Here is a 23043-nt window from a genome sequence, read left to right as displayed (position 1 = left end):
TTTCTGAAAGGACCTTTACCTGAAATGCAGCATCAATTTCTCAAGCTGTGTCTCCTTTCACACCCTTCAAACTTACATTGCAGATGAAATTTGAAGAGAAAGGCTATATGCAAAGATCATGTCGATTTTAAAGTCCACTTAGTTATTTGGTTTCTTCTTTAGTTACGATGTTTTTATTCATAGTTCGATGACCTTCTCCTTTTCTTATGGTTTGCTAACAGGTATCATTTTATCTGAGGAAGTGGAACTGTGAAATGTGTGACTTGCACTCAATAATGAAGTCTAATAAGTTGGTATGAAGTGATCCAAAATAATTCCCCTCCTAGGACTGTGTACACTTACTTGTTTCCTAGCTTTTAAAGTGCTGTTTTGTTCCTAGCCCAGCTGTACATCCCCTGCAGCACCTTCTGCTTTTTTCTGCACTGGCCAATGGGCACAGCCCCACTTCACTGGGAAGCAAATGGGTTTATGCTCAAGTAGGATCAACTGAGGGGGTTTAGTGTCCCTTGCAGAATATCATTTTATGAGGCTTTCAAGAAATAGTTGTGATTTTTCCCTCTGCTGCTACTTTTATCACCAGACAGGTTTATTGCACCTATAGCAGTAGATCTATGAAAATCCATGGAAAATGCAGAAAATTAGTTTAACTGAGCTTTAGAGCTTTTGAAACCAAACTGAAGAGAAGATTGTCTTTGAAGTGTTTTGATTCATTAGCATGTCATTTTTATATAGTACAGCCTTGCAACATCATTGTATGCAGGACATGAGTGAGTTTATAAACAGCTGCATCTCTAGTCTTACCCCACATGCAGGCATCTTCTTACCACACTGAACACTTCCTAGGCCCTTGGAAGCTGGAAATTCAGCCTGTTAATTTCACACAATTCTGGTGATATATGTATAATTCCAGATGTTAATTTTTCAAGATCTTATTGTATTAAAATGTAAAAATATATAGTTTTCAATTGGAGATAGATTACTAGATTGTAATGTATCATTCTTAAAAGTTCTCACATCCCCCAAAATAAAAGATGTCTTTTTAGTTCTTCTGTAATCAAAAATTGATTTCAAATATTCCAGTGGATGGAGAAATGTGTTTGGCCTCTGTGGTAGCTGAATATCCACCACTGTCATAGCATTTAAGTATACAACCCCATATCTTTTTTTTTTTTTTTTTAATTTCTCACCATATTGAGATATGTTATACAATTTTTATGTTCAAAACAGGATTGTCCTAGGCCATTCTTTGTTATGGATACATGGACACAAGTGGTGCTGAAAAATTCAGGGCCGCATCTCTGGGTGCACAGAGTAGAACTTTTATATAAATATGGGGCCATTTTTTTGTAGGAGTATTCTTTTTTACATTTTAGTCTCAGCCTTAGCTCTTTTGTTAGCTCTTTTCTGTTGGCTTCCTTTGCAAGCTCTATGTTGTCTTTAGTCATTCTAAGCAAATTAGGTTCTCACTAAATAATCTAAGCAGTTATTTTATATTTTCCAGCAGCTAGAGCATGAATACTGATTGTGTTCTGGACCAGCAGGTTGAATCACACTATATTGTATCATTACCTACCAAGCCAAGCCCAATAGATTATATTATTCCTTGGCAAATTCATTCATGACTTTATCCAAGATGCAGCTATAAAAATTCAGAACTTCTGGACATAGTAGTAATTCGTGTATCTTGATTTAGAATCTCAGAGAGTATTTGTGACGAAGGACTTGATAGACAGGTAAACATGATACTCAAGACCTTCCAGGACCAGAAATCTGAAATTATGCTTATTGAGGCCTCCTTTGCTGATACTAAGTGATGTTTCTAAACAGAATGCTAATTTTAACAGTATCCATCCAATGGGAAGACAGTCTTCCCATTACATCAAGGAAGAAGCCATGAAGACAGGGGTTTTTCCAGATGGAGAAGAGAGGGTGAAGTTTGGGGGAAGGGGGTTCCTGGATTTTTTTGGCCAGCATAGATCCTAAGCAATGCTTAGTGAATTTGGGATTTACACAGTCTTCACTGTAGTGAAAATTTGACCCTTGCTAGAAACATGAATTGCAGCCAGTGTGAGTTTTTCTGCTGTCTTTGGTGCGCTTCAGTTCATTTTCCTAAATTAGGAAAGCCTGCCCCTCAAGGAGTAATCTTTAGAAAAATTCAGTTTCATGACTATGCAGATGAAACCTTATTTTTGACCTTGACTCTATATGCTTCAGGCAGTCCTGGATTTTCTTGGAGCAGGATGGTTACAAAGTCTGTGGTTTGACAGCAGGAGTTAAATAAAATTGGTTTGGTTTGGGGGAGGATTGTTTATTACTTTGATTTTTATTTGGCAGCCATCCATAAACATCTGAGAGACTTTTCCTAAACCTCTGACCTAACTGAGAAAATACTTCAGTTAATGTTCTCACCTTTTTTTTTTTAAACTTCCCTGAAAGTATTAGCTGAAGTCAGTAAGATCCTATTTTTTGCTGGCACTTGTTAGGGAACTAACACCTACCTATTTTAAACTTTGACTGTGGTGCTGTCAGTGGTGCATCATTATTTCTAGGGAAGCAGGCAGTGCAGGCTAAAAAGCTGTTTTTTACACTATCACTTTCTCAGTCATATATTTAAAGGTATTTTCCTGATGAAGTTGAGTATGCAGGCTGCTGATCCATAAACTTCCTGTTTTAATGGAATTTAATCTCACAGGGGTTCTATCCTTGTGAATACTTCTAAGCCTGTGATAATAATGAGGGTAAGTCATATTACTAGTTAATTCTTTATGTCATTGGTAATGTGCAAAAAAACCCCCTATGTTCATGTTTACTTTTCTTTTCCAAAGTACTAAGTTTCTTATAGTGGGAGTCCCTCTCAACAGCTCTGCTCCCATGAAGTTCTACTGCCTTTCAGCTAAGCAGCATCATTTTCAAATTTCTTTAAATTTATTTATTTAATTGGTTAGCTATTTGAATTTCCTCCTCCAAATTCTAGTCAATTAGAAAATAGTTAGGTGTCTATATTTAAAGAGCTGTCTTGAGGTGGAAAGGAGTTAAACATGTCTTTGGTCACACAAATTCCTGTGACAGAAAGAGCCCCATCCACTCACCCTTTTTGTGATGATGCAGGATGGCACACAATAAAAAAGCTATGAAGTAAACTGACAGAAGAGAGTAGAAGCTGGAAAACAAAGTGTCTTCCACTAAGATGTTGCACAGCCTAACAGATTTTTAACAACACAGCACGGATATGGAAGCTTTTTCAAAATACTGCATTTTTAAATGTCTTCCTTTTGCAGTGCTATGTTGCAATAGATTCATTAGTTCCAAAGCTTGAATAGTGGAACATGGATACTCACTCTTTGGAAGGCATCAAGAACAGTGTAAATGATGAGGCATTCATATTGCAGAAGTTATGATAAAAGCTTTGATTTCAAATATATATTTCAGACACTAGCTCATCTAAATGTCAAGTTTTTTAGCTTGTTTTCAATGCTTTTATCTTGGGATTTTTTCATTTGGTCTCATGTTAAAAGACTGTACACAACAGAACTGTTTTGAAGCTTTCTATGAAAATGCATTTTTGTTGAAAATGCCCAATTACCAAAACAGAAATGCTAAGTGAACGTGTCTTGATCTTAGAATACTCCAAAGCAAACACCACACCCACCCCCTTTTTATTGTGGGTAATTTTGGAACCACATCTTTCTATCTCTTAGTGTCACACCTTCCTGCATACCTCAAGTGTTAAAATGTAAAATTTATGGAATTAGTGAAGAAATTATTAGGGAATTGTTCAGAGATCTCTTAAGTATACAACAAGAGTACATTGTGAAGTGTAGTTGTTACAATTTCAAGGAAGTAAATAGCTTTTAATTCTCACACAGTATGAGAGCTCAAATGTATTAGGGGAGCTCTTCCTGTTACTGGAATTAACTCTTGAATGATAAATCTTCAACAAAACTATATTGATTTTAAAGGTGCCGGTGAATATGGGTTGGAAAAGGAAAGCTGGGGGATAACAGCAATAAAGATGCATAATATCAAAGAACCAGCAAATGGATTGCAAACTGCAGAGAGCAAAAAATACTGTAGCAAATAACTACATTTTTCTTTATCCCAAGAAAATGTGCAGACAGAAAAAACATAGTGAAGCCATCCTATCTAAAGAGATGGATTTTACTGACAACGTACTTTTTCTAAATGATGCTCAATGAATATGAAAGCAAAGACCAAGAGGCTAAGTTTTGTAATTACTTGTGGAGGAAAAAATCAGCATAAATAAAAACCTCAGCATTTCCCAAGACAAGCATATTTTGAAGACAAGGGAGTACAATGTATTTGTTGAGTTACATATCTCAGCAATAATTTGCAACCCAGGAGAGAAACCAAAAAAAAAAAGAGAAGTAATGAATTAGCAAGGCAGCAGTTGCATTCAAAAGCTCAAACAAGGTTCAGCTACTGAAAATCTACAAGATTTTAAAATTATGATTCTTTGAATTGGATGCTATTTTCACCTTTGCATATGGAAACAAACAAAGACTAGAAGTTCCTCAGAGATGTAGACAGAATCATCTTTGAAAGAAAATGCTAAGGGTTAAATGCAATAATTTCATTATAAATTTGTTATGGAACTGAGTAAACTCTATTTCAAGAAGTGACCAGAAAATAAGGTAGAATATTTAGGAAGTGTGCAAAGAATTATGTGTGGCCTACAAGTTATGCCGTGGTCTCTGAGCTGCCAGGAAGGAACATACATAAAATCTGTTTTGGTATACAACTGGAATTGAAGAGCTTATTCCAGTTGTGCCTCCTACCAGCCAAATCAGTGAATGCTACTGACATACAGGGCTAAAACATCCACATCAGCTTCACTTGCCTGCCAGAATGGAGGAATGGATCAACACACCAAAAAAAAAATCAGTTAGAAAACATCACTTTTACATGCTTTCAGTATAACCAGTGGAGTATTTTATTAGATTCTATAACATCTAGAAAAAAACAAAAACATCTTCTTTTGTCTAAACTCCCCCTTCCCACTAAACTGGAAGCTTTCAAACCCATGATATGGGATGGATGCTTGACATCAGCACTGCTGACAAGCAATTTTATTAGCTGGACTAAACTTCTGGAATTATTCCCACCACATACATGAGTTAAGTTTAGCAAGGAACACTGTTAAAAAGGCTCATAATGGATCTGGAGGAGATTTTTAATAGATTTAACTTATAGTAATATGAATTTTATATCTTAAAGACAAGAGGAAAACTTGTAAGGGAGAACTCCAAATGCAACTGGACAAAAAAACTGCTTAAAAAACTCTTAGAAATAAACAGAAAACAAGGAATCACAAAAGAAAACTAATACTGCGCAGGTAAAAAAGAAAATGAGTGAAGTCTAATTACTGTAAAAGAGAAACCAAACTTGACAATGAAGAAGAAAGTGAAACAAGCAGTAAAAAGTTCTTGTATATTAAGAGAAGAAATAGTTTTGCTGTGCAAGGACAGTGGGGGCAGAAATTAAACAACCTTCACTTGGCACCAAAACAAATTGGGACCTTCTGTAATATTCAGTAAGGATGAGAGTTAAATGTGAGGACAATGCACCATCTTTAATAGAAATGGAAATTACCATGTCAGAAGTAGAAACAGAACACAATAATCTGAATGCTTCAAATTTGATATGAAGTAGACAATAAAATCAAAAGTAGACATAATTAGGAACATGGAGATAAATGGAAAATTAGATGAAATATAAGCTTGTTCTCACAAGACAGATAATCCTGTCAAAATCTGGTGCCTGTCTGATAATTTAACAGATTTTCGTAGGGAAAAGTCAAATGGTAGATCTAATATGCAAGGCTTTTGAACAGTGCAGCACAGAAAATTATCAGCTAAAGAACAGGATTATTGATGTAAAGATTGGAAGCCAGGTGAGAAACTGGCTAATGAGGATAAAGGACAAGGCAATGTGCTGAGAGAGAAACAGCATGCTTGAAGGAACTCGCTGATGGAGGTCCCAAAGAGTTGGTCTGAAGACCAGCCTTGTGTAGTGACTGTAGTAATAGATTTGGCACCCTCAGTAGGGAGAAGAATTAGAATAATCAGGCATCCAGAACTGGCTGACATTGAGAAATGCTGTGAAGCACAAAGTGCGAGGCAGTGTCTGTGGCAACAGATGGGAAGAATTTGAGCACAGTCGTGACAAAGCTGTTTCCAAATGAGTCTGTCTAGGTATTTCTGGTATTGATGAAGAAGTGCTAATGCCATAGGACAGGACAACTTACTGTCTCAGGGACAGCACTTTTCTAGCTGTAGCAATAGGGGTTTTTTTCTGTCAGCTCGAGAGCACCAAACAGAGCTTTTCTTTTATCTGCACCAAAGCCTCAACAGAGTAACCATATGGCCCCTAACAAAGTACTGAATATGCAGATCCCTAAAAAAATCTTTATTGTGTGTAACATGGATTTGATGGGTTGGGAGGGACTATGGAACCTTAACATACATGAATTAATCTATAAATTCACAGGGAGAAAATGAGAATTATTTGATCTAATGATACAAGAACATATTGGTGGAAATTGAAAATGTATAGAAATTAGGGGGATTTTTTTGCTATCATAGCAGGGAGGTTCCAGGATAAATTCAAATAGGTTAGTGGGAAGTAAAAAACATCCCTAATAATGCTTGCATGAGAAGGATTTGCCAGATGGAATATTTCATCTGATTGTAAGCAGTAATGAGGGGTTGGATTCAACAGCTTAGGACATGCTCTCCCCTCTGATTCCCTCATGAACCTGCCTTGAGAGTCACCTCAACTGAGAGCTCTTGGAGCTCCTGAAGTTTGGCCTCTCGTTGCCAGCAGCAAATGTGTCACACTGCAGAGAGCCCTGACATGAAGCAGCCATGTCACACTCCCTCCAGACAGCTGGCCTGGTCACTCATCCTAAGAGTAACTGCAGCTGCATAGTCCTTGGTTCTCAGGGTAGGAGTGCCCCAAATTTCCATTGCCAGGAAGAAAGAACACCTTTTGGGAAGGAATTTCTACAGGAATGTATTGCTAGATTCAGCAGAAAGATATAAACAAAGAATCCAAGATGAATCAGTTATTGTAACTGTGGTTTTGAATGCACTGAGCACAATTAGCCTCATGTACAGTAATAGAGAATCATTACAGCAGACAGCTGCTGCTATATTAAATACTTACACACAAACCCAAAAGGACACATGGCAACTGGCAGCTGATAGAGAAAACCAACAAAGAATACTGAAAGGTAAAAGGGGGGAGGGAAAATTGATTTTATAAGCTTTTCTGTTGTGCTCCTCCTTTTGGTATTAAGAACATCTGAAAGGATAGGTCCTTCACCACTTTCTTGCCAAGTAATTGATATAAAACAACCAGAAATTAAGCCCCTTTATGCCATAATAACGATGCTACAGGAAATTAGAGAAATGTAATAGAAGTGTTTTAACTACACATAAAAATCTCTTTCCTACATAGATAAGATTAAAACAGATTGCAGGACTCATTCTACCTTGCACTTTTTAATTAGACAGAGTGCTGGTACCGCAGGGGTACTGAACACAGGCTTCTTTTTTCTCCACATCTGATGTCAGAGGCAACAAAGGGAAAGAGAAGAGAAAGCAGCGTTCCCATCTCTCCTGGCACTCAGGAAATGAAGATAAGCCATTTCACACAAACATTTTGCCCTATCAGGCATGTATTTAGAAATGACAGGCTATTATTATTTTTTTCTGAGGATGCCATTTGAGAAGCATGAAATCGTGCAGCTTAGTGCAAAATCAGTATTTTCCTTACAGCTGCCTATGTCAAGCTCATAGATTTTTCCCCAAAATGCTATTTTCGTTTTCTCCATAAGTTTGTTTCATTCCACCAATGAATTCCAGGCAATCTATTAAGTTTCCTAAGAATTTAATAGAATCTCTGGTGACAGTTTTCCAGTAAACCCTCCTAATTTTTTTCTCTTGTAGATAACCTCAGCATCTAAAAGGTAAGAAAGCTAGGGTGTTTCCCACAGACCACTGCCTTACCAGTTAAACTGTGCCCACCAGCAAATATAATTCAAGAACTGAAAAAGAGGGTGCTGCTGTATGACAGAAAGCATAGATCAGTATGTTTTACATGGAGTAAAACATGCAAGCAGTAGAACAGAATAAATTGGAAAATACAGAAAATGTGTCATCTGGTTCCTTGTCATCATGGTTTCTATGCAACATTTACAATTCAGCATAAGCCATAGTAATGGACAGCATTTCATCTGAGTTAGATCATATTGAGAGTGCAAGCAAGCATCAGGAATTGAGAAGTATGGCCTTTCTGCCATGCATGAAATGACAAGAAAAACTTCCTTTGGCCTCTTTGTTTTCACCAAATGGCAACAAGGGCAGTGTCAGGTTTTCACTGTTGTCCAGGCAAACCTGAAACTTCTTGCTTTGGGTTCTGCTGGCATGAGTGATGTGTTGAGACAAACCTCCTTCATTCAATGATGATCAAAGATGTGGAGTAACTAGCTACACACTCCATTTTTCATCCCAGCTGTGTTCAGAGAGCAAGGTAGGACTTCAAGTCATCACTTAAGACTCTATCCGCATGGTTTGCCTAAGAAATAGCTGGAGGTCATTTAAATGTGAAGATAATACAATCCTGCTGGTAGTGGACAGACTTGCTGTCCAGAAGTTATCATCATTACTGAAGCTGTCCAGTGCCCCTACTCAGCAAGAGAACCAACATTTCTGCTCAGACATTCCAACTTCTGCAGTTGGTGAGCAGGGAAGGCACTCTGAACCATGCCTCAGTGGTTTGAGTCCCTTTGGAGATTTCTTAAAAACTGAGAGATCTCACAGGACACATAAAGGTTCAGGTGAATTTGTTTTTTCCCTTTCAATGCAGTCTGGAAAACCCACAGCAACCCTTCTGGTGTGTATGATGCCATTTGGGGTTGCAAAATACAGTGTTGTGCTGTTGGAGGTTGCTTCAGTTTCTGTTGAGGAGCAGATCAGGCTCTGAATCCCAAAGAGGTATCTTCCTTGTAGGCTGGGACAAAAATAGTCAGCAGTAGTTTAAGGCACAGTGCTGATCCAAGACAGAGTCAGTCAGATCCTCCTGGGTGTGATCCAAGGCGGTCGCCAAAGAGCGCTGCGAGCTATGACTGGGATGCTGGCTCCTGTTCTATTAATAGAGTAATATGGCTGCAGCATCCAGCCAGGCAAGTGAAAGCACTCTGTGAATTCCTAGCTCTCAGAGCCCTCAGCCTTCTGGTGCTGCTGCTGGCTGGAGAGAGTGTGCATCCCACAGTGCAACTTCTGCACTTGGTCATGGTGAGCTTCATTTGCTATGTTGGAGGCAAAAACAGAAAATTGTGGAAAGAAGCTCAGCCTCTCAATCAATTTATCAAACAGAGTGGAAATGTCTGTTTGCTATATAAAAGATAATGAGAGAAATTTGGTTTTAACTCCCTTCACTCAGCCTGCTCAGGTATTCATGTGTGAAATTACCCAGGGGAAGAAGCCATAAGTCAGTGAAAGAACACCTATTGGCCTTAGCTTTGATGGGCTGTGCAGCGTATGCTACAAACTGAATCAATCTGGAAAGCAGAGTTCACTGCACTGCACAGACCCACTGATGGGAAGGAAGAAGGTGGTGGAACTGGAGAGCATGGATGGTGCCAGCAGAAATACGGAACTAGATTAATTCCACCTGATACATACATTTTTACCCCTCTTCATCAGTGTAATACTGAGGAGGCCACTTTTCTCTGAGATTTAAAACTTGAATTAATGGACCTGATTTCTTTATTCATTTATGCCAAAATGTGGAGAACTGCCAGATGAGGTAGAGAAAAAGGTAGTTATTCCATTTCATACTTTATCACTGAATATGTGAAACATGACAATTATAAATTTTCAGTTAGTACTTGAATAACAAAAAAACCTTTTTTAAAGACTTGAAAAGCACAGTTGAGTTGCCATAGGCTAGGAGCTGGGGTTCATACTACCTAAAGAGATTCAGTGTGTGGCTGCTGTTTTGAAATACAAATGGAGTGCTGGAGTGCTGCAGCTCAAATAGTCTGCTCCTGCAACTATTTCCAGTTCAATGGACTGAGTAAAACAGAATTAGCATTTTCATAACCATTGCAATAATGTTCAAGATCATTATCATGATGGCTGAGCGAAAACCCAAAATTAGCAAATGGTTGAATTTCTTTGTCTGCATGGGCTTTTCTGCAGACTCACATCTGTCTCATTTTGTCACTCTGGATACTGTTTTGCCATGGTGTCAGTGGTAACATGGACATGGACATCTGTGACAGCCAGAACTACTTGTCTGCAGATTCCCTCTGCAGGAGTCAGTCAGCACAGCCTTTCCTAGATGTGATTTTTCCATGTGATTTTTCCATGCATGTTTCTTTGGACTTTCCCTTCTATATTCATGACCCGTGTACTGAAGACTGGCTTTTTCTCTCCAGCATGAATCTACTACCTTCTAAATAGTTTTTCTTCTGTTTTTTTCTTCTCCTGTTACTGCCTAATCACTGTTCAAGACAATGAAATCAGATGCACTCATTTCCCTGTTAAGAAACTTCCTTTTCTCCCACCTTTCCAAGTGGGTTACTTTAAAGCATAAGAGTCTCAAGACGAAATGGTAGAAGCGCTTTACCCGTAGTGATTCAGGATATATGAAAGACAAGTTTCACATGGACAGACAGTAAAAAGTAGAGGATAAAAACCAGTAGGGAGTAAATTTTGAAAGTTTTAATAGTTTATTCTGGATTTTTAAAAATACTACGTTTTCAGGTGCCTTTATACTCAACTTCTTTATTTTAGGTACCTTGGGATGCTTCGCTTACTCATTATTTTGATTCACTTGCCACAAAAATGCTACATATATAAGCTAAATTTTGTTTTGTGAACTTCATCTACAGTTTTATGTAGGACTGCAGATATGTTTGGGTTCTTTTCTTTTTTAAAGTCAAAGACTTTGTGCATTGGTAACAGAAGGAGTAATTTCACCTTACATTTGCTGTGATTGCTGGAGTTTGCTGCTGCGGTGGTTTTCCTGGTGGGGCTCTGCAGCTGCACACTCTGGAGTGATGCCCCTATTCCTGCAGCCAAGCCATGAGCTTCCATAAGCTCCTCTGCTGAACCTGACTGAGCGGATCCAGTCAAATACTGGGTTCCTAATGAACAACTCAGATAAATACCAGAAATGTCCACTCACCAGAATCTGTGCTTGTTTTGATAGGCCAACCAAATCTTGTTAAGCATATTACCGTGTTATATTTGTCTAGGTTTTGTGTTGTGTGTTTATCTTCAAATTGACAGGCACCAAAGATGTGCCTTTTACATGCTGAAAGGTAATGTTATTTTAATGTAGGCTATTTTTACCACAGGTACTAAATGGTATCTAGAGAAGATTTTTTTTTGTGTGTTTTCATAGTTTTTTAACATTTATGAATATCATTTTATGATCCATATTGAATACTATTGATTGGGGAAGCATTTATAGACACACAGATGTCAGAGCAGAGTAGACATGATCAGATCTGTAGAGCTGATTTAACTATTTGATTTGACTGGCAAAAAAGCTTTGGCACATGCTTTTCATGTCATTGATGAAATCTGAAATGTTGTAAGTAAGGCACTTTCCCTGCAAAGGAGCTCTCTGCCTTCTCCTCAGAGGATCCCTATTCCCCATTTTTATTCTGTAAACTCATATTTATTCAGTAACCAAGTGTTATTATCTCTTTTAAATGGGTAAGAAACTGAGGATCATAAAAAATCATTGTGATTCACAAATTAAATTCACAGGTTGAAAATCCAATCTGGGACTCAAGACTGTTAGATCATTGACCCCACCACAAAGTCATCTGGTCTCTCAATAAGCTTCATGGATGAGCAAGTTTACACATGTAATACATATGTACCTATAAATGTAGATAAGAAATCCACAGTAAAACTGTTTAATGATATGGAAACATGGGTTGAATTTTAGTCTGTTTAGGGTGTGTGACACTCATTAGCTAATTTGAGCTAACCAGTTTCTTTTCACCATGTTACTCTTTTTGCAGTTATCCTGCTTAGCATGGAGGGAAGGATTTGGAGAGGCATACAAATCTGGATATTTTAAAAATATTTTTTCTTAGAGGAAATATGTTCTCTGTAGAAAGAGTAAAATGAAGCACAGTATCATTCTAAAGTAGCTTTTTAGGCAGAGAGAGGAATTACACACTTCCCAAGAACCTACAGTTTGGTACTGCAGTTGTGTGGAGAGTGGCAATGAAAAGTGATCCTCCCTCACTTCGTTTCTAAGGAGTGGCTCTTTTCTCTGGTTTTGAATGTGCTTCTTTTTCCTGTCTATTAATAGCAAATCTCAGTAGATGAGGTTTGCAGATGAATATTAAAAAAACCTCCAAAACCTACATGGTAGTAGAGTGTGCCTGAAATCTTATCTGCCATAAATCGCAGATTTCAGCTGGAGTCTGAGGAGCATAGTACAGTGAACAACAAATTTTGGTTTTGGGAACTAGGTCTGCATCTTTCCATTGCACTGATGGATTCACTGCTGTTTTAATAGGAGGAAAATACCCATTTATTTCAAAGAGGTTTGGATCAGTCTGACTGGGTTTTGACAAAAAACAGAGATTTGCCATGTACTTCAGTATGTATTCCTATATTAACTTCACTATCTACCTTTCTACTTCAGTGTTGCAGAGAGCTGCTGCATAAATGAATTCAGCCTGAACCTTGTTTCTAAGGAAGGTAAAAAGGAAGGAATTGTCATAGGACTGTTGGACTCCAGGTCTCTTTGAAGTAGCTGTGCACAGATACCAAAGACAAATGTTTCACAGATCTTTGTTTAGATTTCCCCAAGCTTGCCCAAAGCCTTTCCCCCCAGGCTGGAGAGCTGCCATGAGGGAGGACACTACCATGGAAAGAATACTATCAGACAAAAGCCTCTGAGAGAGGAATGAGAGGTATGGCCAGGAGAAAGGGGATATGGTAGAGCTGGAGCCATGAACCAAATTCAAAAATGAATTGATTTTGTCTGGACAGCTCCTAGAACAAGAAAAAAGCATATTTAGCTGCTGGAAGCCCCACAGATTCCTCACAGCAGGACACGAGGCAATCACAGATCTGGCTGGCACTCTGGCTATGCAGTGGGCCAAGCCAATTGGCTGGCTGGGGTGAGAAATTCAAGCATAAGGTGGGAATAAGGGACAGTGGGAAACTAGGGATGGGAAACTAGATGCATTTGGCTCCTGAGATTTTCTTCAGCTTAGTCAGCTTCACTGCTGCCAAGTGATGCTCAAGTTCAAATACAAAGTGAAAGAGGGGAAGAAAGCGCTGAGAACAAAATTGTACTGAAAATCAAGGGGGAGAAATCAACCAGAAGTTTGAAATTATTGACTTGTGTTTGATTGCCACATGGGGGAGATGTAAGCTTAACAGTCCTATCAGAGCTGTGTCACATGGAAAGAATCCTTCAGCAGGCACCAGGTGAGGCTCAACAGTGTCTCTGTGACTCTGGGACAGCTGGGTGGTTTCATCAAATTGTGCTGCCAGACAACATGTGAGGGCCTGGTGGCATACATGTTAAAAAACAATTAAAAGCTGATGAAAAGCAAAACTCTTCCTACCCTCTAATCCTTCTCACATGCTTTAAAAACTTTCCCCATTATGGTATTTTCCCTGTTGAACATGCACACTGGATGTGGGAAACACACTCAGACCTGATCACCTTATCACCATGGGTTATGTGACCAAAGCTTTCAGAGATACTGAGGGTTCTGTAAAAAGTCCAAATGCTTCCTCAGGCAGGAGGCTAGATGGAGGTTTTGTAGGTTTATGAAGCAGTAACAAATTAACATCACTACAAATTTAGCTTAAGTAAAATTTGTTTTCTCCACAATGATAATTTCTTTAAGCAAAAAAGACAGAATTGCTAAAAAATTTCAAGATAATATAGTCCGTTCTATTTTGTGCTGTGCTAAGGTGATCCAGAAGAAACAAATGGGGCATCCATCAAAGCAGAGTCAGTCAGGATTAACAAACAGACTTGCAGACACCTTTACATAAAATCCTGAAGTACCTCATGGAGTAGCTAATAGCAGGTTGCAAGTAGTTGATGGTGTTCAGGTACAGATTCCGGACAGCTGCAGAATACAGGCACTTCTAGAAGTTCCACTGAATACAAATCATTTATATCCTCAACAAGGTGGCTGTGCAATTTGTCCTTCATGGTTTCTCACACACAGCATGCATGAACAAATAACTTGTAGTCTGGGATCAACAGACAAGTCATGTAGGCTGAAAGCCATTTTTGTGTCCCCTGTAGCCAGAACCCAGTATCTAAAGCTAGTACCCAATGGTCTGTGCTTTTGAAACCCTGTCTTTGCCTTTAGCTTTATCTGCAAGGGCTAATGAGTTGCCAGAAAGGTTCTTTGTGTTGTATTTTTAGTTCAGACACAAGTCTGTATATGTCAAAAAATTCAGGCTGACCTCTGATCTAGTGAAGCTGTGTGCCAAAATATGTGTACTTGAGCTTTCAGTTAACTGCCCTCCCTGTGTACTTTCAAACCTCATGATGTTGACCCAGAGCACGTTTCACAGCTGAAGTTCATCCTGTCCAAACTCACATTAGATCTTCTAGCAGCTGCTTTCTATTCACAAGCAAGAGATACTGCAGACAGGGTAGTTTTTAAGGGTAGTTTTTAAGTGCCTTTATTTATACATATACATATATTTAAAATTCTTATTGAAATTATTATTTAATTATATTTTTATATTTCTAACAGCATGTTAACTTCACAGACATGTGCTTTAGCTGTAACTAACTTCAGATTTGTCCACTGCCTGTCTGACAACTGTAAATGATGGTACCTCGCACTGGAGCTGGAGAAACTTGGACTCAGAGAAGTAGCTGGCTTGTCTAAAAGCATGAAAAAATCAGCTTTGGATCTGTAACCAAAACTCAGCTTTCCCAGGTCCCAGACAGTCAATACTTAACATGCCTGGCCCAGGGGAAGGCAATTATTAGCTCTTGTTTATGAAGGACAGAGGAATTGGTGAGAGTAAATTAAATTTCAAGGAGTCATTCCCATAAAAATTCAATATCCAAATGATAGGGAGTTTGACCTGTGCAGCGCATGCCAAAACAAGGATCTATGCCTAACCCTGTCTTTAGGTCTTCATGAACTCAGGGTAATTGGTGCTGTGTCTAACGACTCTGCTGTTATTTCTACTCAGTTTTCAGGACTTTACTTGTTGTCATTCTTCACAATCCTCGTTGGGCTGATGCTCTACTCCTCCACATCCACCTACGTAGCCCAGGATCCTCGGGTGTACAAGCAGTTCCGAAATCCCTCTGGACCTGTTGTAGACCTGCCAGCCAGCAGCCAGATGGAGCCTTCGGTGACATACACCAGCCTGGGGCAGGAGACAGAAGAGGAGCCTCACGTTAGAGTTGCTTAAACCCAGGGCTGTTGATCACCTATTGACAGTGGAGCTCGTATATCCATTATCTCTGTATTGTACATAGAGAAAGGTATTTACCGGGTGCAGTTACACTGGTGAGCTGCAAGGTAGCAAATAAGGAAAGCTCATACAAACACAAATCAATTGTTCCAGGGTGTTCCTTGCAGGGAGATGCCAGTCCCTCGTTTACGAAATGAGCAGCATGTTTGCAATACAAACTGCTGTGTAGGAATCAGTTAATGTCAAACTACCTGTGAAAGATATTCAATACATAAGATGAAATTACAAAAAAAAATAAATTAATAGAAGGGTGTTTTACACACACAGAGTGATGTTATGCCTAAGCCACACCAGCTGTGGAAAAAATGCCTTTTTACAGCAAATATACTTTGTGCAGTCACTGTTAATTTCTCTCTAAAATTTGTTTGTTTGCGCAAAACAGATGGGTTAATCGTGGTAACAACCCCCTGACACATTTTTGCTAGCACCTTGGGTTTGGTGAGGGAAATACAATGAAGTTCTTCTGTGCTCTCTGTCTAGTTGCCCTTTCTAGGTAATCTGATGCATGAATCCAGAGAAGGGACAACTTACAATATCCGTCTCTATTCTAGGAATAGGTATAAGGCGAGCATTTTAGCCTTTCTATATTTGCAGAAGTGAAGTACTCAAGCATTGACCTCTCTATGATCCATGGCAGATTTCCTAGTGGCCAAGGTTCTGCATCAGGTGACAGGGAGTCAATTTCTCTGTAGTCGTGATTCAACACAGATTTCTTACTTTTAAAATTTTAACCTGTAGAAAGAAAAATACATTTTCTAATTTCCTATGTATTGTACCTCTCTATGGAAAGATGACATATCATGTGGATTAGGGCACTTATTTTAGATATTCAGTGCATCAAGGGTGCCTTCTGCTCTTCCAGTTTGCTTAGCCTCCCGTGGTTCATTATTCTAACAATAGCTATTTAGAAATGTGTCAGTTTTTCACCAAAACCCACAGATTGTAAAAATCAGGAAGATTAAGGGAGGAATTCATGAGCAGAAAGACTGGACCATCTGCTGGTGTTGCTGCAGTAGCACAAAGGCATTTTACTGGCAGGGTGCAGCCAATTATTTTTCATTAGCTGTGAAGCAAGCAGAAGAATTCAGCAGTTTTCTTACATTCCTGGGGACGTGTGAAAATAGTAAGGGTGTGCTCCACACTTCTGTATACAACTGTACTTCTGCCTCAGGAGCCTTACCAGAATGGGGAAAATCTTAGTCACCACCATGAAAAATCCATCTTTGCCTGTATGTTTGCTCCTCTGAGAGCCCAGTACAAGGAAATCATTATTTCAATATCCTTTATCTATTTGTAATTTAAAATTAAGGAAGACAAGGTGTTCCTGTGTCTAGCAATAGATGGGGAATCTAGGAGAGATCTTGGTTTTATTCACCAATCTGCCACATCTTTGCATGAATCCTTGGGCATGACTTACCTTCTGTGTGGCTGAGTTTCCCAATCAGTATATATGGAAATAATGACATTTTACCTACCTCATAGAGGTGCTATGGGACCAAGTTATTTTAAAATGCTTCAGGATCTTCAGAAAGAAGGAGTTTAAGAGCACATAACAGTGCTGTAAAAGTGTGTATACATTCATCGTATTTGAAAATGGAGTTTGCGGCATGGTTGATGAATATTTTGCTTGTGGGCATAGAAGGTGAATTTGATTTGAATGTTATTCTGCTGAAAAGGACTGTTTCAAGCAAAAATGTAGGCCTTCATGTTTGAAAAATACAACTTACCTATTTCTATATAAAAAAGAAGAAAAAAGTCAATCTATACATTGGAGATTAGAAAGGTCACACAGTTCAACCAAGCAGGATGAATTTCTGCTGAGGTAACATTCATTTTTTACAGTGCTGTTCTGCTTTAATACAGAAGGAACTTCCCTGAAGCAGACTGAGAGAAGTTTATATATGCATAACAGACATGAAGTGGCAAATGTCAAAATGCTCTTGAACAGCAGAAGTATGTGGTATCTTATTCTTACTGTGGAGAAGAGGTCATTTCTTTCCCACTGTGTTTAGGCTGTCTGCCACAACCCTGCTGCACCTAAGGGAAGGTTCTGCAGTATTGCCAAATCATGCCCAAAACTAGCCCAAAAGTTTTGGTTAAGATGCCTTGGTACTAAACTAACAAATGTATGATTTTTTTTTTCCTGTCTTCTGGGTTTTTTTAAATCTTTTTAGCACTCATGTTTCTGAACTTTTTTTTTTCTTAAACTATTGAGGATTAAAAAAACACAAAAAAAGCCCCACTAGATTCCTGCAGAAAAACAGAGTCTGTATTCTGGGGATATTAAGGAAAGTCTAAATCAAAAAAGTAAAAAACACAGAAGAAAGAGTACCTGACACTTCAGGGTAAGATCCTTGGGTCAAGCTCTGTGAGAGCTTCGACCTAAGGTGGATTCGACCCCAGGAGAAGGGGTCTGATTACAGTCATGGCTCCCTCAGGTACCCAGAGGCACACTGGTGGGCACCTGTCATCTCAGTCTTTTTTGCTACCTTTTGTACCAATTAAATACCTTTCTCTGAGCATTAGTCCCCGTGTTGGTCTGAGAACCTTGAGGATTGTGCGCATGTGTGTTTCATGTTTACAGTTCCTTCCTTTTGCATAACTGTTTTGATTAATTTCCTTATTAGTATTTATTTTTAAGCCAAATGTTTGTAGTCCTTCGGCCTCCCCCTCCTCATTTTTCTGACACTAACTTGTAGACGTTTGTTAGAGTCTTCTGTGAAACAGCTGGGCAGGAGGCAGCTCCCGGCTGGGTCACGGGGCTGGGAGTTTTTCCTTACGAGGGGTTGCAATCCATGGGTGGCTGAGAGGTGCCACCAGGCTATTCTGAAAGGCTCTGTTGTACAGGAATAAGTTATGGATGTCTCAGTGAGCGCTCTGCAGCCAGCCAGCATCCCCTGTGCTTCTGGTGCAGGAGGAGTTTGATGTGCAAAGCGGGGCTGCTTCGCTGTGTTTCCCCATAAACAAGGTGGATGCTCGGATTAGTGCCAGCGCGCTAGTCCTGGATGGACCTCGAAGGAGAACAGTAGTATAGCTTTACAAAGAACTGTGTTGACTGAAAAACTGAGGTCTAGTGGAGGAAAACATTCCTTCTGCCTGCTTGTGTTCTGCAGTTGGAGCCCTCAGTGTGCACCAGCAAAGGCTCAGCTATCTAACGGCAGCTACTCTCCGTGTGCGTAGGACGTCTCTAGCTCTGCATAGCTCCTTGCCTCAACAAACTGAAACTCTCTGATTCTGCTGGTCCTGGGCAGCCCTTAGCAAGACTGATGGAATTTTCTGATACCAGATGAAAACCCTCACTGGGAGACAGACCTGGTCTTTGTTCCAGCTATCAAGTTTCGAAACACACAATGATAGACCAAGCAATTGAAAATTTTGCACCACTGTGTCATAAGAAGAAGTTTCAATGTATAGTGTAGAGATTGCTAACTTGTGCTATTAACATTTTGACAAGCGTGTAGTATCATTTCCTTTCTTTTTTTTTTTTGACAACCATTTAGTATTCCTGAGCTAGCTACAAATATAAATTTTACCCCATGGGTAGGATTTTATTGTTAAATGCCATAATAAAGCACACTAATCTTGACACCGCGGATGGAAGTATGAACCAAAACCAAAACCAGGCAAACAAAATCCCAACCCCAAATCCTGCATTGAGAAGCTGAATAAATCTTTCTCCATTTTGATATTTGCATGCACCTATATGGACTGGCTGTGGCAATGTAATGCCTGTATAATGTTTTCAAATAAAAAAAATAAATGCTTTATGAAAGCGGGGTTAGTGGTTTCTTGACTGTTTCCTTTCTGCTATCTTTGCCTTAAATGATTTTTCAGAAGTGTAAATCTTGAATTGCGGGGAGCAGTTTTTTGCTGTGCTCAGGGCTTCTCCCCCTTGTGAGGTGTTAACCCAGAACTCTTTCCAAGGTGTCTAAGAATAGATGCCATCAGGCATCCTCAAGTACCTTGCCTGGCCCCAGAGCACTCATCCAGAAGGATAAGAGTACTCCTGCATACCCTCTATCTTAACCTGCCATTTCCCTAGGGCTAGCTCAGGTATCCTGATAGTCACTGCCCTCATTTAGAGACAAAACCACTCTCTCCACTGCCTTCCAGAAATTATTAATTAGTCTAGAATTAATCTGGGTAAATTAATCGGTGTAGAATTAATCTGACAAGTGCATGGTATTGAAGGGCTTCTCTGGCAGAGGTTATGGAGTGCCTGCAGCTGCCTTTCCCAGCCCTCCCTCCCAGGCTGCCCTACACTGCAACACTACACCCAGCTGAGTCCTGGAAAGAAAGGATGGAGACAAAGTTTAGATACTGGGGGAAAAGGAGTGTTAGGGGGAACAGAATTAGGATAAGAAGGAAAATAAGACTTTGACTCATTAAAAGTTCACATGGACAGGAAAGGAAGATCCTTAGTGTGTGAGAGCAAGCCATTTTATAAACATGTATTCATTCACTTCTAAGAGTGTTTGCCAGCATATGCACCTCTCCATCCCTCTTTGTCTGATTCCTCCCTGGGAAACTTTGCATCAGTATTTCTCACATACTTCATTGCTGGGAGTAAAAGGAGAATGGAGAGTGGTGAGCTCATTTCCAGCCACTCCCTGATCTGCAACTGCACAGAGCCCAGATGTTACAAAGCCAGCAGTGCTGCACCTATGTGCTGGTTAATGTCTGATATTCCACTATGAATATCTCCTGTTATACAGAGCTAGAAACTGAGTTAGTGTGCATAGCCTGATCATACTAACAGTTGATTTGTATTTCCTCCAAATCTTCTCAAGAGACTCTCTGGCATTATAAAATTATCCTGTTATTGCCTGGCTAAAATTCAGCCTGGGTGCTTGAGTCATATGAATAGTAATTGCATGGAATTACTCTAAAAATAGATCATAAATAGGCATTAATGAATCTTTCTGTTCTTAAATAAAGCACGTTTTAACACTGAAGGACACTCAATCAGCTTAAAGCTGCCAGTCTCCCTTTGTTTTTGTTTATTTAGAGCTAGTTCTCCAAAACATTACAAACCCAAAGCTGAATGCTTAGCAGCAATATGTTGTGGCATACAAACAAGGAAGCAGTGCTTTTACAGTTCGAAAAGTTGTTTTGTTATGTTTGCTCTGCAATTATAAACACAGCAATTGTGACATAAACAGTAACTAAGCCAAACCCTTGTGAAAGAGAATACCTCTGCTTGTGCAGCCATTGACCTGTTCCCTCAGCAATTGCAAAGGGGACACCAAAATGCACAATAATGACAATATTGGAGTAGAGTATTGTCCTTGTCATCCTCCTCCTCCTGTTTGAAGTGTAGGCTCATGCACTGTGGTATTTATTATTAAAAATCCTTCCTCTATGGAAGATATTAATTCTACAGGGCTGGGATCACTAATCAGTGATTAGTCATGGACCGGCTGTGAGCCACCAACAGGACACAAAACCCTACAAATTGGCCACAAAAAGCCAGTGGTGACCCTCAGATAGCTTGCACTGCTGTTATTTCAGTTTCACTAAAAGGCCCACAGTGTTTCTTCAGGCCACATCCCTCTGATGCTCAGAGCATCTTCCACAGCCTTAGAAAGCACCACAGGTACCCTGTGATCCCAGTGATGGCACTTGGCTGGGTGCAGGGAGGAACCACTACCATTGTGCTGCCTCTCACAGAGGAATTTCCCTCCATGAGGAAGAGCCCCTGCTACCACTGCTATGATACAGCAACCAGGTGGAGGAAAGAAACTGGCTCAAAGCAAATCTTGAGGACTGAAGTGAAAAGTCAGCACTCCATGCAGTCCTTTCTGCTCTAGAACCATACATTTGCTCTTATTTGGGGGTATTTTTTTCCCCTTATCCTAGAAGTTCCATTTTTAATTGGAAATTATGCCCCAAGTTCCTCTGGTATTCATGATGTCAAAATTTAGCCCTTTATTAATAGTCTACTATTTTATAATATTATTAATGTATGGAATCTCTTTAAGAGTACAGATATTGTCAGTCCTATATGTTATACAAATATTTGTAGGTTGAGACTAGGTGAAGCTGATTTTATTAGATTTATAAATTTTATTCTACTTAGATTCTGATTTATAACCTTGAGCTATAGTTGACTTTTTTTGTGACTCCTTATTGTGTACAATGTCCTCAGGCAATTTCCTAGTGCTACCCTGATCTTAATAATGCATTATTAATTCCTTACTGCTAAATAAATTATTTATATTAACTACTGCATTTTATTCCCCACATCTTGATAGCAGCAAACTCATCAGATTTTAACACAACTGCAAAGTTGTCAGTATGGATTCAGCTCCTCCTTCCCATGTGCAATATGTACATGCCTGTCAGGAGCAAAATATTGGATTTACCATGATTAAATAATGACTTTTTATTCTAGACTTTACCAAAGCAGAGAAAGATAATGAACATGTGCTGAGTTTACCTGATCACTGAAGCACAAAGTGATTCAATGACAACACCAGAGACACTTTGCATGCAGAATAGCTGGGATTTTTACAGGTGCAGAATGCCTGCAAGCCCATGGATCAACATTATGGGAGGTCATGCATATTTAACTTCCCACTGCCTATAGTAGCCAGCGTCCCTGAAGCCTGGCTGCTTGCCAGATCCATAGAAATCAGCAATCAGCATTTGCATGTTCTTAAAATGACTGCTTGCCTAAATGAACTTCCTAAGTGAGAAGGGGGAAGGGAATGGGCTAATGACAACAATAATCTGAAGAACCTCATTATGTGACTCACTGTGAGCAGTGGCTTGAACTATCTAATGTAGTTCTTGGCATTAAAGAGATTTCTGGATAATAAATAGGTCACACATGTATGCAGACACATATTTTATGAGTCTTTATGTCCCCATACACTGTCTGTGAGCCTACAGTGTAATTAAAGAGAAAGGAGAGTACCCACAATTTTTTTTCATTTAAAACTGTTGCAGCAGGGTTGATTTAATGACTAAGTTGACAAGGAACATTGGTGCTGCAGGACCTGCCTTGACTTTGCATCCTTAGGTGGATGCATCCACCCCCACCTCTTAGTATGATGTGTACTGCTACACCAGCCAGCAAAGCATTTGGAAAATGCAGAATTTGAGTCTTTATTTTAGCCTTGAGCTTTAACACAACATACAACAAAAGCAAACAGGGATTTAAAGTGGAACAGGTATATATTAAAAGAGCAGGGTAGCACTTAGCTTCCTACTCCTCTGTCATCCAGTTTGTCTGACAATCTTTTTCCCCAGGTCACCATCCACCAATCTCCATGTGACCAAAACAGCTACTAAGCTCATCTTCATCTTTTTGGTCTAAGTTACACTCCCTTCTGAATCACTAACCTAAACTCATTCACAGCTTCGAGGTCCTTGGCTATCGTGCCTCTCCCTCCCAGTCTGGCCCACAGTATGGGTCCTCTGCCTCCTCCATACAAACATCTTGCTGCTTTATTGCTGGTGTAGTCCAGCCAAAGGGGCTCCTGGCCTCAACATGAAGGCTAATTGT

General features: G+C 39.5%; 1 protein-coding gene across 2 annotated transcripts in view; it reads left to right on the top strand.

Annotated features, from left to right (window-relative positions):
- Window positions 1-19310, top strand: part of SLC35F1 (solute carrier family 35 member F1) — a 225118-nt gene extending 205808 nt beyond the window's left edge. For both annotated transcript variants that reach the window (XM_066547086.1, XM_066547087.1), the window contains exon 8: window positions 15246-19310. In XM_066547086.1, the coding sequence (XP_066403183.1) occupies window positions 15246-15470 (225 nt within the window). In that variant the 3' untranslated portion in view covers window positions 15471-19310. The remainder of the gene's footprint in view (window positions 1-15245) is intronic.
- The last annotated feature ends 3733 nt before the right edge of the window (window positions 19311-23043 follow it).

Source organism: Molothrus aeneus, chromosome 3, assembly GCF_037042795.1.
Source record: "Molothrus aeneus isolate 106 chromosome 3, BPBGC_Maene_1.0, whole genome shotgun sequence".
Lineage (NCBI taxonomy): Eukaryota > Metazoa > Chordata > Aves > Passeriformes > Icteridae > Molothrus > Molothrus aeneus.
The sequence above is the reverse complement of the archived record's forward strand: the minus strand, read 5'-3'. Positions and strand labels throughout refer to the sequence as shown.